The sequence below is a fragment of the Prosopis cineraria genome, unplaced genomic scaffold (assembly GCF_029017545.1).
Source record: "Prosopis cineraria cultivar Desert tree isolate PC_DT_omini unplaced genomic scaffold, ASM2901754v1 PC10, whole genome shotgun sequence".
Classification (NCBI taxonomy): domain Eukaryota; kingdom Viridiplantae; phylum Streptophyta; class Magnoliopsida; order Fabales; family Fabaceae; genus Prosopis; species Prosopis cineraria.
In genome coordinates, this window is record NW_026555341.1 from 8653514 (window position 1) to 8675363 (window position 21850).

Genomic DNA, 21850 nt, shown 5'->3' on the forward strand with positions numbered 1-21850 from the left:
TTATAATTAAGTTTATTTATATAAATAGGCTAAATCTATTCATTTAAAAATCTAGTTTTAACCTTAGTTATTTTTATCTACATGCGATATTTTAAAATAATTTTTTTATTATTTAAAAATAAATTATTATATTTTTAATTGCTATCTGATATGTAATTATATTGATTAGATTTTGACCATCTTAGATTTAGCCGCAGGGGCGCTGAGAATTTCGAGAATGAGAGGATCCGGTTCCATCAGCGGATGCCTTGTACGCGTAAACAACGCGTAATAACGCGTTTCTAAATTCGAGTGCGCTAAAGCCATCAAATCTCAATCGTCACCTTTTATTGGTCTTTTCTATAAAATCTTCCTTGTTCGCTTTATCCAGCTTCTTCACAATCCGTCATTTTTCTTGGCATCTTTCTGATCTTTCTAATCGGTTTGTTCATCTACCTGCCCTCTTGGTTTTGTTTTTATTTCTTGGTCAATTTTTACATCCCTTTTAATTTGTGAATGATAATTCCTAAGATTGATCCATGTCTTAAGAGCAGCTAGTCGTTCCGAATCTGCAGGAATCTGTGAACGATAATATTTGCTGTTGTTATTTGAAACCGCAGCGAGAATTAGAGTACAATTGCTTGCAGTAGTTCCTGTTTTCTGGGATTTATATTGTAGCTTTCTGAGTACGCATATGAAAATTTCCTTCCTTATGTGAATCAATTTGATAAATTACCGTCGCGCGTAAATGACAATAGGGGCCTTGCTCATTGTGGCATTACTTTTCGTTAATTCATATGCGGCTAGCTCGATGACAGGCCTGTTTCGTTGATAACTGCTTATCAATCGAGAAAAGAGAAAGAAATGGCGGTAATGAAATTTTTTTAGAGAAGATCAATGAAGTGCCCCATAACCATTCCAAGCCCATGTTATAAGATGTCCTTCCTACCTAACGGATATTTTTGGATTTGGCGGGACCTCTGGGTATTTTAAATGGTTGTGAGGAACTTCATGGTGATTTTCCCAATTTTTTATAAGCTACTCTTATTGGTTCTACCTATACATGCTGACATGCATATCGTGTCTTTTCTTTTGTGCCAAGTTCTGATCTTACTCTGTCAACGAATTCTGATTTTGTAGAATCATCTCTACGCTTCAAAGATGGGAGGTGGAAACGACGATGAACGTGACAAAGGACTTCTTTCGAACATTGCTCAAGGGTTAGCTCATGGTGTTCATGGGGCTCATGGTCATGGTTATCCACCTGGAGCCTACCCTCCGCCACCTGGGGCCTACCCTCCGCCGCCAGGGGCCTACCCTCCGCCTCCGGGAGCATATCCTCCACCACCTCATGGGTATCCACCTCATGGTGGCTATCCCCCAGCAGGTTATCCTCCTGCTGGCTATCCGCCTGCTGGTTATCCTGGTCCCTCTGCTCCAGGTATACATGCATACATATATACATATATCTGTGCTTGTGTGTTGTGGATAGTTCATTCATTATCTGCAAGTGATTGAATGTTTGAATGTTTTTTTTCCCCTGGAGAATTAGCTGTAATGATGAAAATCTTTTGTGCTTCTAGTTGTTAGCTTTGGAAGCATGAAGTAATTCTCGTGTGAAAATTGGGATTTGTGACTGTCGATCTGCTTGGTAGTTGCTTGGGTTTATGTGTATGATGTAAATATGTGGGGCTTGCATTTCGTTGTTATAGGGAGGTTTTCTGCTGTCTGTATGATGTTTGTTTTTCTGGTTGGACTAAATTTGTTTCCATCATCAGTGCACGGGTACGGGCAGAGTCATCATCATGGAGGGCCTGGGATGGGGGCATTGCTTGCCGGAGGAGCTGCTCTTGCCGGAGCTGCATACGGCGCTCATCACCTCAGCCACGGCCACGGCCACGGCCACTATGGGTACGGTGGTCACATGGGCCATGGGAAATTCAAGCATGGCAAGTTTGGCAAGCATGGAAAATTTAAACACGGAATGTTTGGAGGAAAGCATTTCAAGAAGTGGAAGTGATCTTACTAGTGTTCCTTCATGATTCTCCATGCTCTTGTTTCCAAGTTCTTATAAATAAACCACGATGTTGACAGTTTGTTTTAACTTTGATGCCGTTAGCTCATAGATTTTTGAATCTGAATAGCAGCACTGATTGTATTATAAGTTTGCTGGTCTTGATTTTCTGTTGACAGCGAAAACATATTGTCTAATACCATTCTTTTCTTTTTATGCTCTCTTTTTGATTCACTATTTGTATAGCATAAATATTCAAAGCTATAATTCATTCTCTCATGGACAGCTTGCTGCAGTGGCCTGGACCAAACAAAATTGTATTTCTAAACTAAGGCAGCCTGTTTACACTGCTATAATTAATTCTCTCGTGCACTTTCTCTCATAGAAAGCTATATATGACTTGTCAGTAAGTAAATTTTTTTTTTAAAAAAATTAATCATTTAATCCTTATAGTTTTGAATTAATTATAACTCAGTTCCTTAACGTTGACTCGTTATAACTCAGGATTAGGGATCTCTTCATTTCTTCTCTCTTCATTTCTCTCCATTTCTCCCATCCCCACCATTCATTAATTTTATCATTTAAAAAAATTATTTAATAAACGGGAAATGGAGGGAAATGCAGGAAAAAAAATGGAGAGACCCCTCTCCTTGTAATTCAATTCTTGCAATTTTCATTCGATTATAAATCAATTTTTAAGTTTTACCTCTTGTAATTTAATCCTTAAAGTTTTAATCTCTTAAATATTAATCCTTATATTTTTAAGAATAAAATTATAAGGATCAAAAACATTTTAAACTTTTAATATTTATGATATTTATAAAAATTAAAAGGGTTTAATAATTTAAAATATTAATAATAAATTTTAAAATATTTTTAATTTTTATAATTTTATTTTTTAAAATATAGGGATTAATATACAAGAGGTTAAAACTTTAATAATTAAATATTAAATCGTAAAAGGTAGAGTTTAGGGACTAATTTACAATCAAGTCAAAATTTTAGGGATTGAATTATAATAAGTTAAAATTAAGGAATTGAGTTATAATTAGATAAAAATTATAAGGACGAAATGGTTATTTTTTTTCTTTTTATATAAAGTCAAATATTGTTAAACAAGGAAAACGAACAATGCAATAAAAGGCCCAGACGGAATAGTAGAACTATTCACTCAAGACTAGAAAGATTACGAACAAAAATTGGTCCAGACGAAAAAAACATAAATAATTAACAATGAAACAAAACCGGAAAAAAGACATCAACAAGAAAATCAGCCAGCTAGATGTCCCAAGGAGAACTAATTGCTTGAGAAGACGACCCTTCATTGACTGATATATCTGCAAGTGGAATACCACGGCCAGTGATATTAAAATACTTCTAAACCTCGAGTCATTCAATTTTCCAAAGAAGTTGAAGGAGCATGAAGCATATAGAATGTTCTCGTAGGAATTGAAAGACCATGGCTTTTGAAAAGGCAAAGGCAACATGAAAGCATCAAATACTTGAACCCACTAGCATCAAAAAAATCTTGGAACGGAAAAGAAGAACAAACAAAGGCAGCACTGTATTGTAGGCCTCTCTAAGTGGCTGCAGGCAAACTCAAAGGCCCAAGGGTTCATTGTTCTGAACGGTGTTTTTTAGGGCAAACTCCATTAAAATCAAGACCATCATCAAGCGAAACAAACTTGCGCTTGACACCACGAGCAAACCATGTGGTAGTAGAACATGATAATTTTTGTAACTTGGGGCGTCTATGTGATTTTCTGTTTTTAATTTCTTATGCATTGACCAATAATAATAATTACGCTTTCATCAAAAGCCTGAAAGTAGAACATGGTAAACTCTTGAATTAATTGCTCAAAAAAAATCTTGAATTTCATGTCTGGATGTAGAGTAATTCATAACACTGTAAGTTGGCCAAAGAAAAAAAATGAAAACACTGTCTGCATTATGTCTCAACTTTTCAATTTTGTTACAGAATTACTTAAAATGCATAGTACGTTCTGTTACATGCTTAGCTTCTCTTCAGGTCATCTAATTTTTTATCCCTGGTCATCTAGCAAATATCCAGTAAAAAGAAAGAGAAATATTGGGCCTATTTATTAATATTAAAAAATAAGTTATTTTTAAGTAGTTTAGAAAAATTTATAAAAAGAGATTTATTTTGTAGAGATTTACAAAAAAGTATATGTTATTTTATGTTCGGTTACAATAATAAAAAAGTAATTATTAATTAGTTATTTATAAATTTTATGATATCTTCCTTAATTTTTGTTTTACAAAAATAATTTATTGTTATGTTATTTTAAAATTTTATAATATTTTTATGTATTTTGTCTCTTTAAAATACTCTCTCTTATATTGAATTAATTATTTTCAAAACCTACTCAAAGTAGCTTTTTAAAATAATTAAAAATATATTTTTTTCTGAATTTTGATTATCTTTAAAAGTTTAAATAAATATCATAAAAACTCATAAAATAATTTTTTTAAAAAAGTAATTTTTTATATGAAATAAGCTAAAACAAATGGCCGACTAAAAGATTGAAGCTCTTGTTCCTCTAGGCTTGAGCTACAAGATATTCACATATTTGAATTTGAATTTTGTAATATTCTTCTATTATTAAAATTGAATAAAGCCAATTTTTTTATCTTAATGGGATACAATTTGTTATTGTTATCTTCTCTTTGAAAGAAGATGCCTAATCCGCTTTAACAAAATGGACAATTAACCTAAGCAGTGTTTGGAATTAATTGGATTAGAAATTTAGATTTTGAATCCATCTATTTAAAATTATTTTTTTTTTGTGTCGTTTAAGTAACAAATAATTATTATTAGATAGTGTTTGGAGGGTACGTATAAGGATTTGAAATAACAATGATTTAAAAAGGATTTCAAGTTATGAATGAATTAAGATAAGATTAGGATTTGGATTTAGATTTTGTCCAAATCCAAAAATATAATATTTGGCCCAAATCAAACCCCCCCTCTCTCTGTATATAAACATAACACTAATGTTGTCTCTCATCTAGATCTATAAAAATTTATAGATTTAGATTTGGATATTTATATTTTATTATAATTTATTTATATATTCAAATTTCCCATACAATCTAATTATTTGAAATGTTAGTCATTTTTATCCTTTTATTCCCTTCCTTTTTTTCATTTTCCATCTTCTTCTTTTCATTGTATTTGAATTTAAAATTATAATTTTAAATATTTGTATTTTGCATATAAAATTATAAATTTTAAAATCTAAATCCATTAATTCAAACTCTACTTAGGCTAATTTAGTTCCCAAGAAGCACCCAATTCCAAAATATAATTGCTAATACGTCATCTACAAACGATTGTCCGGAAGGTCCTTTCATTTTTCCCTTGTCAGATTCAAACAATTTCGAATTCAAATCAAGATCTAAGCATTTTATTTAAAAAAAAAAGTTGGGACGAAAAAAAAAATGCATTATCAATAATAATTGATGAAGATTCACATGTCCTCCGACGTCGGAATGTCAGGGATCGTGATAAATATTTTGAAGTTCTTTTTTATTGTTTAAAAAATCGATTGAAAAATTTTAATGGCGTGTGGAAAATAGATAATATATTCTGTGCCTCACATGACGTAATTGTATTAATTATCATCCATCATCTTCATCTACAAAATATAAATAACGTAATCTGTAATAGACTTGTATATAGATATAGATAAATAATTTAAAGTTAGCTGCTCAAATTGGACGCTTGCAAAATTTAGGCAACGTGAGAAAATACTTTAAAAGAATATATATGAAATTCGTTGAGATTCGATTCGCGAATGATAGGATTTGATTTTTTCTTAAAAAAATTAAATTATAAATGATGATTTAAATATTATAAATTTAAAATATTTAATTATAAATAAGATATTTAAATTGTAAATGTAATTCTTAATTTATAATTATAATTTTTATTTTTATTTATAAGCGCATGAATTAATATTTGTAACTCTTTTAAAAAAAAAAATTCAAGAACTTGGCTAGAATTAATAATCATCTCTGTTAAAATTTCATTGTGATCCTCCCTCTTTTGTTTCCTTAGCCAATGGCCATCAAGCAAATATTTCATGTGAAAACAGGTGGGCCTAACTTTTAACGGTGTGAGTTCTTAAGTTTGATTTTTTATTTTGCATATTTTTTAAAGTTCGGTCTTTATTTAAAAAATTTAGGATCAGGTTTATAAGCTTTGTTTTGAAAAAATTAAAATAAAATTAAGCACTATAAATTAATTAAAATATTTTAAAATTAAAAAAATTCTCATAATTTTTTAGAAATTAAAGAACACACATTTAAAAATCTAGTAAGATAATTTAAATCTTGATTAAAAAAAGTTATTTTATAAATATGTAAACATAATAATTATAAAAAAATAAAAAATATTAGAAATTTTATACTGTACACTAATATTTATTAAATTATATTAAATTAATTTTAAATAAATTAAAATTAATAACAATATAACTTGTGTAGGATTGGGTCTCAGATGATCAAGTCCTTCTTGGCTTTGAAGGCTTGTTCCATACAAAAAAATAAAAATAATAATAATATAATAGGGTTTGAAAAGTTGTTCAAACTTGAGTTTTTTTTATGAGCTAATCAAGACTAGGCTTTCAAATTCAATTATTTTAAAAAATTTAATTTTTAAAATTTAAATTTTTATTTAAATATGACCAGGTTTAACTGTTTAAATTTGACCCTTATTCTGATTTTAATTTCTGGTAGTGCTAGTACAAAAGTGAAGGTCGGCCAAAATAAAAAATACACAAGTGAAGGATCCGATTGGCAAAAAACATCTAAAAATTGTTTCGAGTGGCCCCGTTGCTTTCGATCAGTGACAAGTTCGATTCGATTCTAATCAAGTCGGACTCAAGTAGACCCGACAGAAGGAACCCTAGCTGCGTGCTTTTCTGAAGCCTGCGTGAAGATTGTTCCCACCACGCGCCCCTTCCCACCCTGCATCTCTCCCCTGATCATAATCTCTGAAGCTTGGTACACCTGCTGTCTCACGCCATCTTTTCCAACTCGTCTTGCATTCTTATCATTTCGTTCATCGCCGCCAATTTTCTGCTTTCTTGCAGCGCGACAAGTTCAGCAAGAGATGGCCGATCGGTTAACGCGTATAGCTATCGTCAGCGACAGGTGCAAGCCTAAAAAGTGCCGCCAAGAGTGCAAGAAGAGTTGTCCTGTTGTGAGAACGGGTACTATTTCCTCTGCTACTATTTCCGGCGTTGTTACGACCTTCTTGATTTTACTCGGAATTGTCTTTTTTCCCTTGTGTTTCTGTTGATTCTGTTGTGTTGGTTGGATTGATGGGAACTTCTTATTGCTTGGTAGAGACTTTGTGCTTTAGAAAATTGGGCGATTTAATTATCTGATATGGATTGAGGGTTATTGGGGGATCAAGCTATTTGTTCGTGGATAGGAAGTTCCTGTTACCGAATTTTGGATGAAGCAGAGCATCTGTTTGTTAGTACGATTTTTGTGTATCTTCTGGGGTATATTATGACCAATCATGTGTACGCAGGTAGATTGTGTATTGAGGTTACTGACAAATCTAAAATTGCTTACATATCCGAGGAACTGTGCATTGGGTGCGGTATTTGTGTCAAGGTACATTTGCATTTGTACCATTATCAGTCTTATCCTCATCTTTATTTTATTTGAGGTTATAGATGTTGAATTTATGTGACAAGATCATCCCTCGCTGCAGAAATGTCCATTTGAAGCCATCCAGATTATCAACCTGCCGAAGGACCTGGACAAAGATACAACTCACAGATATGGTCCTAACACTTTTAAATTACATAGGTGAGTCAATTAATTATTTTTCCCTTAGAATTTGTGACTGTCTATTTTCTTTGGCTCGTGACTTGCTAAAATTAAAATGGCAGGTTGCCAGTACCAAGGCCAGGTCAAGTACTAGGGTTGGTTGGAACAAATGGAATTGGAAAGTCCACTGCTCTCAAAGTTCTGGCTGGAAAATTGAAACCAAACTTAGGCCGTTTCAATGTAATACCTTAATTCTGCATAGCGTTCCTATTTTTTTGTAACCTTTTCTGGCATGAATTAAAAAAAAAGTAATTCAAAATTAGCCTTTCCTTTCTGCATTTTTATCTAAAATTCTTGCTCACTTGTCACTACTCATTTCCCCCCTTTTTTCTTTGCAGAACCCACCTGATTGGCAGGAAATCTTAACCTATTTTCGAGGATCTGAACTGCAAAACTATTTCACTCGCATCCTTGAGGATGATTTGAAGGTGATTATTTTTCAAGTTTATGTTTTATGGCACTTGATGCACATATCTGTTCATGTTACTGTTTAATATGCCTTTGTGTTGGTAGTTAATTTTTATTGGCTGCTTTAAAGAATGAGTTATGCGTGCCTTTTCATGTCTGCGTTTATTTGTTTTTTAATTCAATCTTCTTATTGGCCAGTTATATGGTAGTAGAGATTTCATTTACAATTCTGTCATAATTTTTTAAATGATGAAGGGATGCAGTATTAACCCCCACTCACCGTGTCTGCTAATGTTTTAGGCATATGCCTTTTAATGAAGCAAATGAAGTGTGGAATTGTTATCTTGATTTCTTATTTTTAGTGGGTTGGTTGTATTGTGTAAAAGCTTTTAGCAGCCAGTTCAAATATTGCTAGCCTTGGTTATTGTGGAAAGTACTGGTTTGTTTTCCAGTAGCTGCAATTCGTTTTGTTATGTTAGTGTCATATTTATACTTTAATTATTTCCTGTTTTCTGATGGTTATTTTTTTCACAAATTTTACGTTTTCTGAGATGGCATCATGTATTGAAAAATTTCCACTTTGCTCATAGACGAAACTCAGTTCACATAATTAGTTCATTACCATTTAGATATGCTAGAAATAAGATGAAAAATTATGTTGTGCATGTTTTATTGGAAGCTTTTTGTGCGTCCGCGCTTGTATGTCTGTCTGTCTTCTGGAAACAGAAGTGTTTGAGGCTATCAGTAGTCCTTAGGAAGTTTTGGCCTTTAGGTGCTCTGAAAATCTAGCTCTAGCTTGCATCTGAAAGTAAATTGCTGGTGGTGATCTATTTAACAAATTTAAATGATCATTCGAAGGATTCCTTTCCCACCTTCAGCTGTTAAACCTAGTATTGGATTGAGACGTTCACCTATGCTTCTGAATGTGCATTCATTAAGCAGATGCTTACCTTTTCTATTTATTAGATAGAACATTGCTTCCTTAGATTCTTATTGATTACTAATTGTTTTGTACATTTATATATGTATATTATAAAACAGGCTATTATAAAGCCTCAATATGTTGATCACATCCCTAAAGCTGTACAAGGAAATGTGAAGGAGACGCTGGACCAGAAAAATGAGAGAAATATGAAGGAAGAACTTTGTAAGGATCTTGACCTAAACCAGGTTATAGATCGGAATGTTGCTGATCTGTCAGGTGGGGAGCTCCAAAGGTTTGCCATTGCAGTTGTTGCCATCCAGAATGCTGAAATATACATGTTTGATGAACCTTCTAGTTACCTTGACGTGAAACAGAGGCTGAAAGCTGCCCAAGTTGTTCGATCTTTGCTCAGGCCTAATAGGTCTTGTTTCCTTGTCTCAATAGTTCCTTGTTTAAATCTTGTCTATATTAGAATGTGGACTATTTTTATTTGTTGCTGAGTTGTCTGTACTTGCCTTTTTCCAGTTATGTAATTGTTGTGGAGCATGATCTTAGTGTCTTGGACTACTTGTCAGACTTTATTTGCTGTTTATATGGAAAACCTGGTGCATATGGAGTTGTTACACTTCCTTTCTCAGTCAGAGAAGGAATTAACATCTTCTTAGCAGGCTTTGTTCCAACAGAAAATCTGAGGTTCCGGGATGATTCTCTCACCTTCAAGGTAAATGTTAGCATTTCACCATACGTCACTCGTTTTATGCATGTAATTTTTATACTTTTTCTTTGCTCTTTTGATCTGTATAGGTTGCTGAGACTCCACAAGAGAGTGGTGATGATGCTCAAACGTATGCTCGCTACAAATACCCAACAATGACCAAAACTCAAGGAAATTTCAAGCTTCGTGTAGTTGAAGGAGAATTTACTGACTCTCAGATTATTGTGATGCTGGGTGAGAATGGGACAGGAAAGACCACATTTATTCGAATGCTGGTATCGCTTCGTCCTCTCATATTAATTTCTGTTGAGCTTTGATTTTTTCCCCCAGTATTTTTCCAGTGTCAAGTGTTTATGATTTGTGTTATATCGTATTCTCATCTTTTATGTTTTGCAGGCTGGTTTATTGAAACCTGACACCATAGAAGGTGGCTCTGATACAGAAATGCCTGAGTTTAATGTGTCATATAAGCCTCAGAAGATTAGCCCGAGGTTCCAGTCAACAGTCAGACACTTGCTTCATACAAAAATCCGTGATGCATATACACACCCGCAGTTTATCTCAGATGTGATGAAGCCACTTCTTATTGAACAGTTAATGGACCAAGAAGTTGTGAATCTTTCTGGTGGAGAGTTGCAAAGAGTTGCATTATGTCTATGTCTTGGAAAGGTAGATATTTTAAGCTTCATCGATGGGAAATTTCTTAGTTTGTTTTATGCTCCCTAATCAGTGTCCGCAGCCCCTTTTTACTTTTTCCTTCACATTCTCAACTGTTTTTTTTTTTCTGGGACGGTTATGTTAAATGTTGGGTTTTTTTTCTTTTTAACTGCTCATTGCATGATCACGATAGTGGAGATCATCTATGAACTGATGGAACTATTTTACAACATTTGGCTGAGCTTATTTCTGTCTCTAAAATGACTTTGACTTCAGTTTAAAAAAAAAAAATTATTGTTTGCTGATCTATTGCTATTTAATAACAGCCTGCAGACATTTATTTGATAGATGAGCCAAGTGCATATCTTGATTCAGAGCAGCGTATTCATGCTGCCAAAGTCATTAAGAGGTTTATCCTCCATGCAAAGAAAACTGCATTCGTGGTTGAGCACGACTTTATCATGGCAACATATCTTGCTGATAGAGTTATTGTTTATGAGGGGTCTCCTTCAATTGACTGTACTGCTAATTCGCCACAATCATTGTTGACTGGGATGAACCTATTCTTATCAGTAAGTCTCAACCTTTGACTGGTTCTTTTGAAAAGCAAATACTATATAATGCTGGTTGGCTTTATGATTTTTAATATACTGCTAAATATGTTTAACTTCAAATATTTGCATGCATGTTGCTCAATACTCATGTGGTATTCCTATCCTACCTTTCAAAATTTCACGAATGGGAAGCTGAAAATGTTTGGTTATACTAAAATTCCACTATTATGCACTTTGTACAGAGTGCCTCCGGCACCCTTGTCCAAGTGGCTCTCTCTTTTCTCATTGGTTTGTAGTAAAATGGATGTTCTTTTCTTTTTTTCCCCCAAGTACTTATGGTCTGTGCCTTTTCCTTAATAATCCGGCAGCACCTGGATATCACATTTAGGAGAGATCCTACTAATTACCGCCCAAGGATTAACAAACTAGATTCAACCAAAGACAGGGAGCAGAAATCAGCTGGCTCATACTATTACCTTGATGACTAAATTCATAGTTATGGACTGGTGAGCATCTTTCTCCAAATGTATTCATGAGTGCTTTGCATGGACACCTGGAACTGAATTTCTTTTCACCTCTTTGTTGCAGTTGCTCATCTTGCCAATTCAGTGAGCGGCCCATCGATTTGAATGGGATCTCAGCCTCCTCCGCTCCTCCAATGCGTTGAATATATGAGTGTTCTTTTGCCCATTTAAGGCGTAGCTTTGTCCATGCATTGAATAGCGTGCCTGCCAGCGGAATGTTGATTGAGGTTTTGGTATATGCTATTAAGCAGTGCACCTGCTTGTCACCAGTTTTGCCATGACATTTGTGGGAACCTGAATTTACTCGAGCTCATATTAGTCTTGCTTCTACTATATCAGGTCCAAAATTTAAAGGAGCAATCTTGATGTCGTGGAGCCGATTGCTACTTCTGTTTAGTTTACTATTATATTCTGTTCAGTTTATCAGACTTATACGCTCTTTGTTTAATTTGGATTTCGATTTTGATAATAAATTTTCTTCTCTGTTCAATCTTGATTTTTGATGCCAAATTGATTTGATTGCTTCTCTTGATGAGTTTAATATATAGCGAAGTATTGAAGGACTCTGCAGATCAATTGAAAGACTCCCTCCCATCTTTATTATAGAATATAGAATATTTTAAACCGTTTCATGCATTTTAAAAGAAAAGTTTTTTTTATATTATAAAAAAATAAGGTTTATTTTTATTATTTTTAATTTTAAATAATAACACAATTATATTAAATATCTTTACACTAATCAAGAAGAGATAAGATTAAAAAAAGTTTAATTATTACAAAATATTTTATATTTTGAATTAAAAATTACTTTCAAAATGTATCTTATAAATAAAATCAGGAGTAAGTGTTAAATTGTCCTGGCATCAGCATGTGCAGTTCAAGTACTAATAACATTCACAACCAAGAACAATGGTATTTGCTGTCCAGCCTTGTCTTTCTTCCTTTTCAATCTGGTCATCTCTTTTTGACAAATCGGGATTTTGAATGTCTGAGACAACTTGCATTATTTCTATATGGTTTTACAAAACAACACTTGACAATAATTTGGAAACATAAAAAATTGAAGACGGATCTCCTCATTATGACAATTGTAAAAGGATGTAGAGAAAATGTACACAATCAGACTTGCTCATTAAAGCATCAACAGTGTAGCCAAGAGCTCTCAATTCCAATCGCTATATGGATAAAGAAAAAGAAAACGTTAATACACAACATGGGAAACGCTGGTTCTAAACGGAAAGTAATTCAAAGGCTAGAACAAGGATTTGCGCACCCTTATACACTATTCTAATCTGCTTTTTGCCCCTGATACAAAGTCAAAATTTTGCTCACTATTATTGCACAATGATCGCTTAGTCACATCAATGGCTTGCCTAGAAATTCCGCCGTTCTTGCAAAGTAGAAACCCAGCTTTCTATGTTTCCTCAGTGGTCGCAGCATCTTGAGCGTTTATTAGGGGTCTCACCAAGGTGGGCGATCATCCCCAGGTGATTGAGGAGGGATTGGTTTCCACCCAGGCTTTTCATCCCAGTACATGTCATAGTATATGTGACCAGGATTGTGTTCCATCACACAGCACCATATTCCCACATACCGCTTGACACGTTTTCTGAATTTATCTTCTCTTTTCTGCAGATCCAGTTTTGAACGGCACCATATTGTAAGTTAGTAAAAAAATTCTGCTCATCTTTGATGCAAAACTCAAGAGTAAGTAACAGAGCAAGATAAATAGGCTTGCCTTGTCAGTGAAACCTGCAAAAGCATCTTGCATTGAAGAGAACTGGATGACTTTCAAATCCTTGAACGATGAGAATACTTTCATGAGCTGCAAATCGAAGAAGAAACAATCATGTCCAATAAAACTTTTCAAACAGATGTATATTACCCATAGAGCAACAGAGAGTTTGAAGCGCTCCATATTAACTTGAGAGTCTGGGGGCAGTTGTCATTAATTATAAGCCTATAACCAACCATAACTTACCACAGACACTTGGTACTCCTCATGGACATTTGTTGAGAGAATTTTAAATAATCAAATATCATTTCAATTTTGGCATCCTGGGAAGGTAAGTACTAACCACCCTTATAGGCCATGCAAACAAAATGATCCAAAAGTAACTTTAGAGGAAATCCCTACAGTCCTAAGGGAGGTTTTGTCTAGAGATACTCCTGGGCCTTCTTCCCCCTATTGATGTTTAAGTTTTTGTTCCACTGGCCTTAGTCCCTCTTGCGTTATCCCCCCGGGGGGAACAGATCCAAAACTACAATCATTTTCAACTCCAAATAGGTCCTCGGCCCAGCATGATAAGAAAACAGGGAGGTTAAGTTTAAGACAGTTTGAGGTGCATCGACAATTGATTCTGACAAGTAAAACTAATCAAAACTACATGAAAGAAGTCACGTAAATCAACTAGAATCCTTGGTCGACTTATTTAATTAACACTGCATTCAGATATCATGCTCTACAAAAATATTTGTTGGAGTTTAATTTTTTAGACATTGTTTTTTTTTTTTTGCTATCAATTACTTGTTCTAAAAGTCTTTTGGGCCACTAAATATATATATACATATAATCTATTAATATTGACATTGATGTTCAAAAATTATAGATGGATGAGAAGAATGTTTTGCCCATTACAGCGTTTAGTTGACATTAGTCCAATGAATAGTAAGACACCGTAGAAGTAACTTGATCAACCTTCCCAACCCAAATATCAAAACCCAAAAAAAAAAAAAAAAAATCCTATATTAGTACATGAACTGATCCCATGGACTTTGGAAAACGTTTTCAAATTATGGCAATACCTACCTAGCTAGAATATTCACAATAGTTAACTTGGAATAATTGAACCAAATGGGAAAGGAACCTATCATTCTACAATTGTTGGAACATTGTCCTTCATCTTTCAGGATAATACAAATGCAGACCGATAGAACACTTTTTGTAGACAAAATTGCTTACCATCTAATATCCTGGTTTTCTGAGTTCTCCAACCAGCTCCTTACTAATGATGATAATATTTACTTGCTACCTCGAGGTATTAAAGGGGATATTCCATACAATTTTAATCAAATCAACTTACTTTACAGGTTTAATTTTGAAAATGAGCAGAAATAAGTGGGTGGTATGGGTTTGAACAGAATTTAGTATACCGTCTCATCATTGCTGTGCTTTGGAAGCCTAAGTACCCCCCCAACAGTGGTAGCATTTGATGCATCACAATCTGGGGTCCCCTCTTTACAGAGATTAACATCAAGCCAAGACTTCTTCACCTGAGCTCAAAGAAACCGATAAGCAAGTTCTCACCAAGTAAGATAAATCCAGAAACAAGATCCAGTAATTTGGAATTTGACTTAAGTGAGTGACAATCATTTACCTCTGAGGGCATAGAAGGATTATCAAGAATTGAGTACTCTCTGATGCCTATACCTGGGCCATACTCTTCCTCTGGGAGTGCCTGCAACATGACATTCACCTGCAATAAAGTGCATTCCTATGAAGCGCAAGGCAATGTGAGAGACAACTTACGCATGCAAATAAAGAAGAGAAAAGGAAAAAAGGGGGGGAATGGCAACAGACTAACAGATCACACTAAAAAACTTCCAATTGTTCAAAGATTTCTTGGAGTTACTTTTCAAAAACTGAAGGTTTTGGGGGTTGCTTTTCAAATGTGCACTTATAAGCTGCTCATGTTTCATTTTCTTTGGCAGACCCAAAACACATAAAGCTTTTTTTTTTTTTTTTAAAGAAAATTACAGTGAAATATGTTGTATTTTTTTTTTGAACTCAGACCAAGTTTTTTCTAAATTGTTTTATCACTGCAACTACAATTATGATAAACCTTTTTTATGAACATTATAATTATGTCTCTTACTGATCCTAATTTACTGTCTCATGAGACCAACATTATGGATTTTATTCTTCAATTGGCTATGAAACCATGCTGAACTTATTTAAGAGGGACAGTTAGTTCAGTGCCCAACTGAGAACACTGTCCTTCAGACGTAAAATTTCCACAGACGAAGCAAGTGGCAATACGTCATCACAATTCACCTGTCTTACTATTTTGGATTTTGTGATATGAAAACATGCTGTGAAAATCATTATCAGGTACTAATATCCAAACTTCTACAATGTTCCAGATGCAATCAAGAATGACAATCATATGGAATCACCTCATCAAACAGGAAATACCTCAAATACATGGTCCAAAGGACAAAGAAAAGGCTGTCTTGTCATAGACCCCTCCAAAGTACCAGGATGAGGAAACCATAGCCTATCAACTCTGCACCATAGAGGAGGCATGACCTAAACACAAAGAAAACAGTTTAAGATCAAAATATAAAGCTTTAAATAAATATGCATAGTCACTAAGCACCACTGACTCAGCCAACTGGGCCTACCGCAGGTGTAAATTGCAAAACTAAGCACCAAAACAAATTATATGGCAACTTGTAAGGCCAACGTAAGTGATAGTCTAGCCTGTTTTTAATTGCATGACTGCCAGTAACTTTCAGCAACGAGAAAGCAAACTTCAAACATTCTTGGCATACATCAGTTACAACTTTTTGAAAGGAAATAAAGGGGAAGGAGAGGTGGGGGAGTGAGCAGCGAAGATCAGTTGTGGTATGAGACATCTAATTTCATTTGAATCCAACAAGGCCTCTGAGGTGAAAATAATAATTACAGACAGGGTTTATTTCTATGCTTCGCAGGTGGAAATCCTAGGTTATTAAAAGTTTGTGCTTAAGATTACAGTCTCTGTATTCTGACTAACATGTAATGAAATTGAAATTTGATTGGGAAAGTTCACAATCTGTTATCCTATGTCACAAAAATATAGATGTACTATTACTATTAACATCCTTTTAGTTAATTTACGCAAACAATGCAATTGCATTGCACAAGTGTGGAGTAATATAAAGTAACTTGTCGGTGCTGAACTCCAATATTAAGGATTTTACTATATAGTGACCCTTGTCTAAGAAATATTGAGCCTAGAAAAAGGTATCCTTCGTACCATTGGCAAATATTGGCTGCTTCACAGAGAAATAGTACTTAACAGCTGTACCTATGATGACAGTTAACCACACTGACGAGACAAAATGCAAATCAAGAAGTAATGTAATAAGCATTTAAGTTTCCAGAAAGCAGTTCTCACCAGTGTTCTGTTCAAAAGATAAGCAATAGCAAGTGCCGTCCTTATCTGTTTTATCTGGGAAATTTCATGTACAAAAAGATTGCAAGATGCAGAATTACTTTTCCATTCAATTGCAGAAGTAAAAAGAATTAGGTCAATACATACATACTTGATAGTTAACAAGAGAAAAATGCGATTCCAGAGTATGGGTCCCGCTTAGCAACATGTGCTTTGGGATTGATGGCTTGAATGACAATAAACCCCCTGCAAAAGTTCCTCCCATAAGTTAGTTTGTGGGATTATCATGCAAGGGAGTACCACCCATGAGAAGATTCAGCATTCAAGTGCATGGACACATTGAAGTGTCAACTTCTGTCTTCAGTATTTCATCGTGATATTAGCTCCAATGGAGGATGAATAGAAATCTTTCATACAAGATATACGGAACAAGTGATGATAAATAGTGAAAATGAGTGTATTTATACATTCATGTAAGGAATAATTAAGTGGTGTGCATTTATAAACTGGGGAAGAAATGAAAAAATAATTACCAGGTGGATTATAGTATGTTGGTGGATCATAGAAGGCCATGGCTTCTCGAAGTCGATGGCGCTTTCCTTCTGTGCCTGCAAATTGAAATGTTGTGTGCACTGCATAGGGCTCCAATCTGAGTTGCTGGTACATTGCCTGCAGTTCGAATGCACAATGAAATTCTCAGAGCAAACTTGTTGGCAATCTAATTTTCTCCAAGGATGTAGCCATTTTTTGAGAGAAATGGAAAGGACGAGGGAGGAGAGAGCTTTCAGTGGAAAGATGATTGTAGGCAAAAAGGAAGAAGTTTGCCATGAAACAATTAAGAAAGGAAAGGAATGTGTCAAAGCAGCCAAATGACATGAATACCCGTAACTAAAATACTTGAGTTGAGTCTCCAAAATTATGGGCACCATTTCATTATAAAATAGAAGGCTAAAATTTTAAGAATTTTAAAATTTATATAAAATAACACTTAATAATTATAACCATAAAAAACCACTAAATAGTCCTACATTCTACCTGGACAAAATATGTATGTCCACTACAAAATATACTTGCAGGCAAAATTCCCAGCTTCAGATTTCCATCAAACGCATAAACAAGTCCACTGTCCTCATCAACAGGAGGTCCTAACTGTTTGCGCACAATGTCATTAAATCCATTTTGATCCCATATCTTATCATCAGCTAAAAGCATTTTTTTCCATTCCTTTGCCAACTTTTTGGCAGAATCTGTAGGTCTCCAATGGAAAATTCCAATATTGTACGCAGCACCAGCTATTAAAAAAGACGACAGAGCAGTACTGTCAGTATGAAATAGGGTTTTATCAAAGAACAGTTAAGCAAGCACCATGATATGCAACATACAATCAAAGATGAGAGAAGCAATAAATAAGAATATTGATTAGTTACTGATATTGTAAAATAATAAAAGAAAAATACGGGGAAAGGGGTTGTGGTTTGAAGGTCACACATTCAAAGTATTTTGCTGATCCTTTGTGCTATCATTACCATAATAATAACATTCTCCTAATCTAAAGCCATAAAAAGATGGCAACAAAGCAATCTTAAGGGACAATGGAAAACTGAATCCAACATGAAAGGTGATTGATATTCAGAAAAGGAACATTTAATATTCATGTCCACAAATATCACTTGACTTCCAAATGTAGGTTAAAATTGGTGTACAATTAATAAGGATGGAAATAAGAGTACTATAAGAACCAAAAAGCAAAAATGACAACGGTGATTCATCTCATTTTATGATCCACCTTCTTGCCAAACCTCCAGGCTATCATCAACCACAGTTGGTACAACTTGATCACTTGAAGTTAAAACATCTGCCCCTGGATAACGAGCAAGATATGGGAGTGGGTCCTGTCCAACAATATATTTGTAACATAAATGTCAGGATTAACAATGATAACATAATAGGCTAGGAACATTTCAAGAGATGATCGTGAAAAATAATGATACATAATGAATATAACAGTAAAGATCATAATAATGACATTGGAAGATCAAAAGAAACAATACTAAAGAGGTTTTAAGAGCCAAATGGTGTTACAGCAAGCTGAAAAAGGAGTTGTGCAAATCTCTGATAAGTAAATTACATACGCAATAGAGGGAGGAAACAAGAAAAAACTATGGTCAATATGCATTCTGCTGTTCCTTTTGAATAATCCATTCACCAACAAACTAAGTGAGCAGATGAAAAAACCTCACAATTAAAATGACTTAAAAGAAAATATACATAGAAATGGCAGTGAGCACCTTAAACCAAACCATGTCAGTATCACACATCAACAGCTCAAAACCATAAGGCAAGATTGAGTCTATCAAAACAACTTTTTCTCTCCCCATTTTATGAAATGTTGGAGATCCCCAGCCAACATCTACTGTGCTCATGTGACTGCCCATGTCAAAAACTGGTATACCCTTCCAATACAATGCCTCCAATAATTTGGTGTCCATGGCACCTGAAAGGGTAGATTTCATACTCATTTTACACAGTCTATTGAACAAGTTAGGTTAGTCTAACAAGGAGTGATAAAAAATATACACATCTGCATCATATAGAAAGATAGAAAGATTAATGCTCACCTACAAGAAGATTAGAAAGTCCCAGATCTGTTAAGTGTTTAACCCAAGTCAGAATAAAATCCATGAATGCATAGTTACCAAAGGTCACTATTATGATATTATCCTTCACCCTTTGCTGAACCAACTCTTTGGTCAGTCGGAAAGCCTTCAAAGGGGGCATCTTTTCATTCTGTGGTGGAACTTCCCAAATAGGTCTTTCCCACTTATTTGGTGGCCCTGGGGCAGAATTTGGCACAGCATGTGTTATATCTGGCTTTAAAAAGTCAGGCGTTTGATCTGTAAGTCGTTGATGCTCCTCTGAAAAATTATGTTCCATTAAAGTTCAAAAATGCATCCATAGGGAAGAAACATATGGATTGATGAATTGGAGAGTGCCTTCACAAACTGAGAAAGATAATTAACAAGCAAAAGCTATATCAAAGCTACTACCCACATGTAAAGCGGGTGCACTGAATGACAATTCTCACCCACATTAAATCAAAAAGTAAAAATGATTACTATAATGATTAACTTAACTGTTGAAGTACGCTGTCAGCAAAACTGAAACGCACTCATTCCAGCAACATGTATTAGGAATCATCTCCAAAAGCATGAACTTGAACACAAGGACAAAACAAAATCTGATACAATGTCCAACTCACGTCACACACGCACACAGCTACCTCTTGAATTGTTAGAGGTTTATAGCTTATAAGTTTGTTGGTCAAACCATCTTAGCCATAGACATAATCTGTCTTAAGACAGCGAAGAATGATTATATCACATCACAATTGAAATGAAGAACATTCTTGCTTTCTGTCTCAAGCAGAAATTTGATAAAGCATCCAGAAGAACTCCACAATCAACAGTATTTAAAGTGTCATCCTTCAATTTAAGAGTTTAGCTAATACTCTACACTCCATTTTGAACAATCCACACCACCTCCAGTTCTATTGTCCTTGAATATGGGAATAATATACGAAAATTAATTATGACTGCAAGAGATCACCGTGGAAGAAAACATCCATGAGACAGTTGTTATTTGAGGACGAAATATTAGGAGCTAACTTAAGCACCAATTTTTCATGTTCACCTAAAGGGGTACAGTCCATTTAAAGACTAATTCATTAATGTTTTCCTATAAGATCCATTTACATTCTCCTATCATATTGCGGAGTAGCCAGTTGTAGTTTTCAATTCAATGGGTACTTCACTTGCAAGCTAACAATACCAAGCGCATGAAGCACAACAAGAACAGGCAAACCTTTATGCATCCAGGAAGAAGAAGCAAGCATTACAGTGAAAAGCGTAAAGCAGTGGACCAGGAAAAAACGTACCCGAACCCGGAACGAGGGGGGAAGGAGAAGAGAGCCAGCCAGAAGCATCACCAGCGGGCTTGCTCGAATATATGGCGGAGAAGACATACAAGGACGAAACAACGATGCCAACGACCACAGTTGTGTAGATCGTCAAGAACAGAGGCTTCGAATGAGCCACATCGTCGCACGCATTTCTCCAAGCCATACCTCACGATCTTTCTAGATATGCCCGCGTTCTGTTTTCTTCCAATCAAACATCACATGAAAAGAACCAGCTCCAGTTCCTGTATTTTCGCCGCCATGTAGCTTCTTCGACAGCACGAGGAGGAAAATGGCCAAATGGAAAGAAATCCAAATGACAGATTGAGAAAGGTGGGTATCAGATTATCAATTAGCAATTGAAAAGCGCAAAGAGGCCAGGTCTCACCAGTGCAAGGTCAAACTAGTAAGCTGGCCTCGCCGGAGCATGACCGTGCCACTTGGCAAACGAATCTCAACTAGACAACTACTACAGAATTGGATGGATCATTATAATAATGTTTACATCATGTTCTCAGTTTTAAAACCAGCTAAATCAACATTTCTGGTCAAAAAACCAAGCTAAATGACATTATCAAATGAAGAATTGACTTTTCATTTACCCCAAAACCAAAAAAGAGAAAAAAAAAAAAACACACACTCACAAAAACACAAACACAAGGAAATTCTCTCTGTAATACTCGGTCCGTCCATCTCTATATATGAAATGTTTTGGATTAAATTATGTAAATCAATAAAAATTAATTATTTAATTAAAAGTATAACATTATTTTAATTTTATCTTTAATTATTATAAATAAAAAATAAATATTTTTAAAATAAATTAATAAAAGTACTTATATTTTTACTAATTTAATAAAAATATAATAATTTATTTATTAAAAAAATATACTAACAACTTCTTATATTTAAAAATAAAAAAATTATAAAAAAAAAATCTCTTACATATAGGACAGGGAGGGTAAGCCTTACCTCCGGAAAGAGAAATGCATGAGAAAACAATTTGCATCGACGCCAAAGAACGAATGAATGTGAGAGCTCATAAATAATAATAAAACAAAGGATTAAATGTAAATATAATTATTATTAATG

The 21850-nt window shown here is 34.5% G+C and overlaps 3 protein-coding genes across 5 annotated transcripts; 2 read left to right on the top strand and 1 right to left on the bottom strand.

Moving 5' to 3' along the window:
* The first annotated feature begins 230 nt into the window (after positions 1–230).
* Positions 231–2209, top strand: LOC129322777 (glycine-rich protein A3-like). 2 transcript variants are annotated; one of them, XM_054969153.1, is made up of 3 exons: positions 231–421; positions 1120–1420; positions 1758–2209. In XM_054969153.1, exons 2-3 carry the CDS (start codon positions 1141–1143, stop codon positions 1997–1999), a joined length of 522 nt encoding a protein of 173 aa, XP_054825128.1. In that variant the 5' UTR covers positions 231–421; positions 1120–1140; the 3' UTR covers positions 2000–2209. The 2 variants fall into 2 exon arrangements, with proteins under 2 accessions (XP_054825128.1, XP_054825127.1); XM_054969152.1 differs by lacking the exon at positions 231–421 and adding an exon at positions 454–849.
* A 4655-nt stretch (positions 2210–6864) lies between these two features.
* LOC129321239 (ABC transporter E family member 2) lies at positions 6865–12134 on the top strand. 2 transcript variants are annotated; one of them, XM_054966945.1, is made up of 13 exons: positions 6865–7021; positions 7111–7230; positions 7557–7642; positions 7743–7840; positions 7924–8041; positions 8200–8289; positions 9311–9615; positions 9720–9915; positions 9999–10184; positions 10306–10578; positions 10893–11138; positions 11489–11626; positions 11709–12134. In XM_054966945.1, exons 2-12 carry the CDS (start codon positions 7131–7133, stop codon positions 11606–11608), a joined length of 1818 nt encoding a protein of 605 aa, XP_054822920.1. In that variant the 5' UTR covers positions 6865–7021; positions 7111–7130; the 3' UTR covers positions 11609–11626; positions 11709–12134. The 2 variants fall into 2 exon arrangements, with proteins under 2 accessions (XP_054822920.1, XP_054822919.1); XM_054966944.1 differs by having other exon boundaries at positions 6946–7230.
* Positions 12135–12745: 611 nt separating this feature from the next.
* Positions 12746–21273, bottom strand: LOC129322242 (arabinosyltransferase XEG113-like). Its single transcript, XM_054968416.1, has 13 exons — positions 20738–21273; positions 19422–19718; positions 19092–19297; positions 18590–18695; positions 17839–18095; positions 17337–17472; positions 16955–17049; positions 16807–16860; positions 15840–15953; positions 15022–15120; positions 14798–14917; positions 13383–13469; positions 12746–13273 (listed from the first exon to the last, which is right to left on the bottom strand). Exons 1-13 carry the CDS (start codon positions 20922–20924, stop codon positions 13106–13108), a joined length of 1926 nt encoding a protein of 641 aa, XP_054824391.1. The 5' UTR covers positions 20925–21273; the 3' UTR covers positions 12746–13105.
* Between the last annotated feature and the right edge of the window lie 577 nt (positions 21274–21850).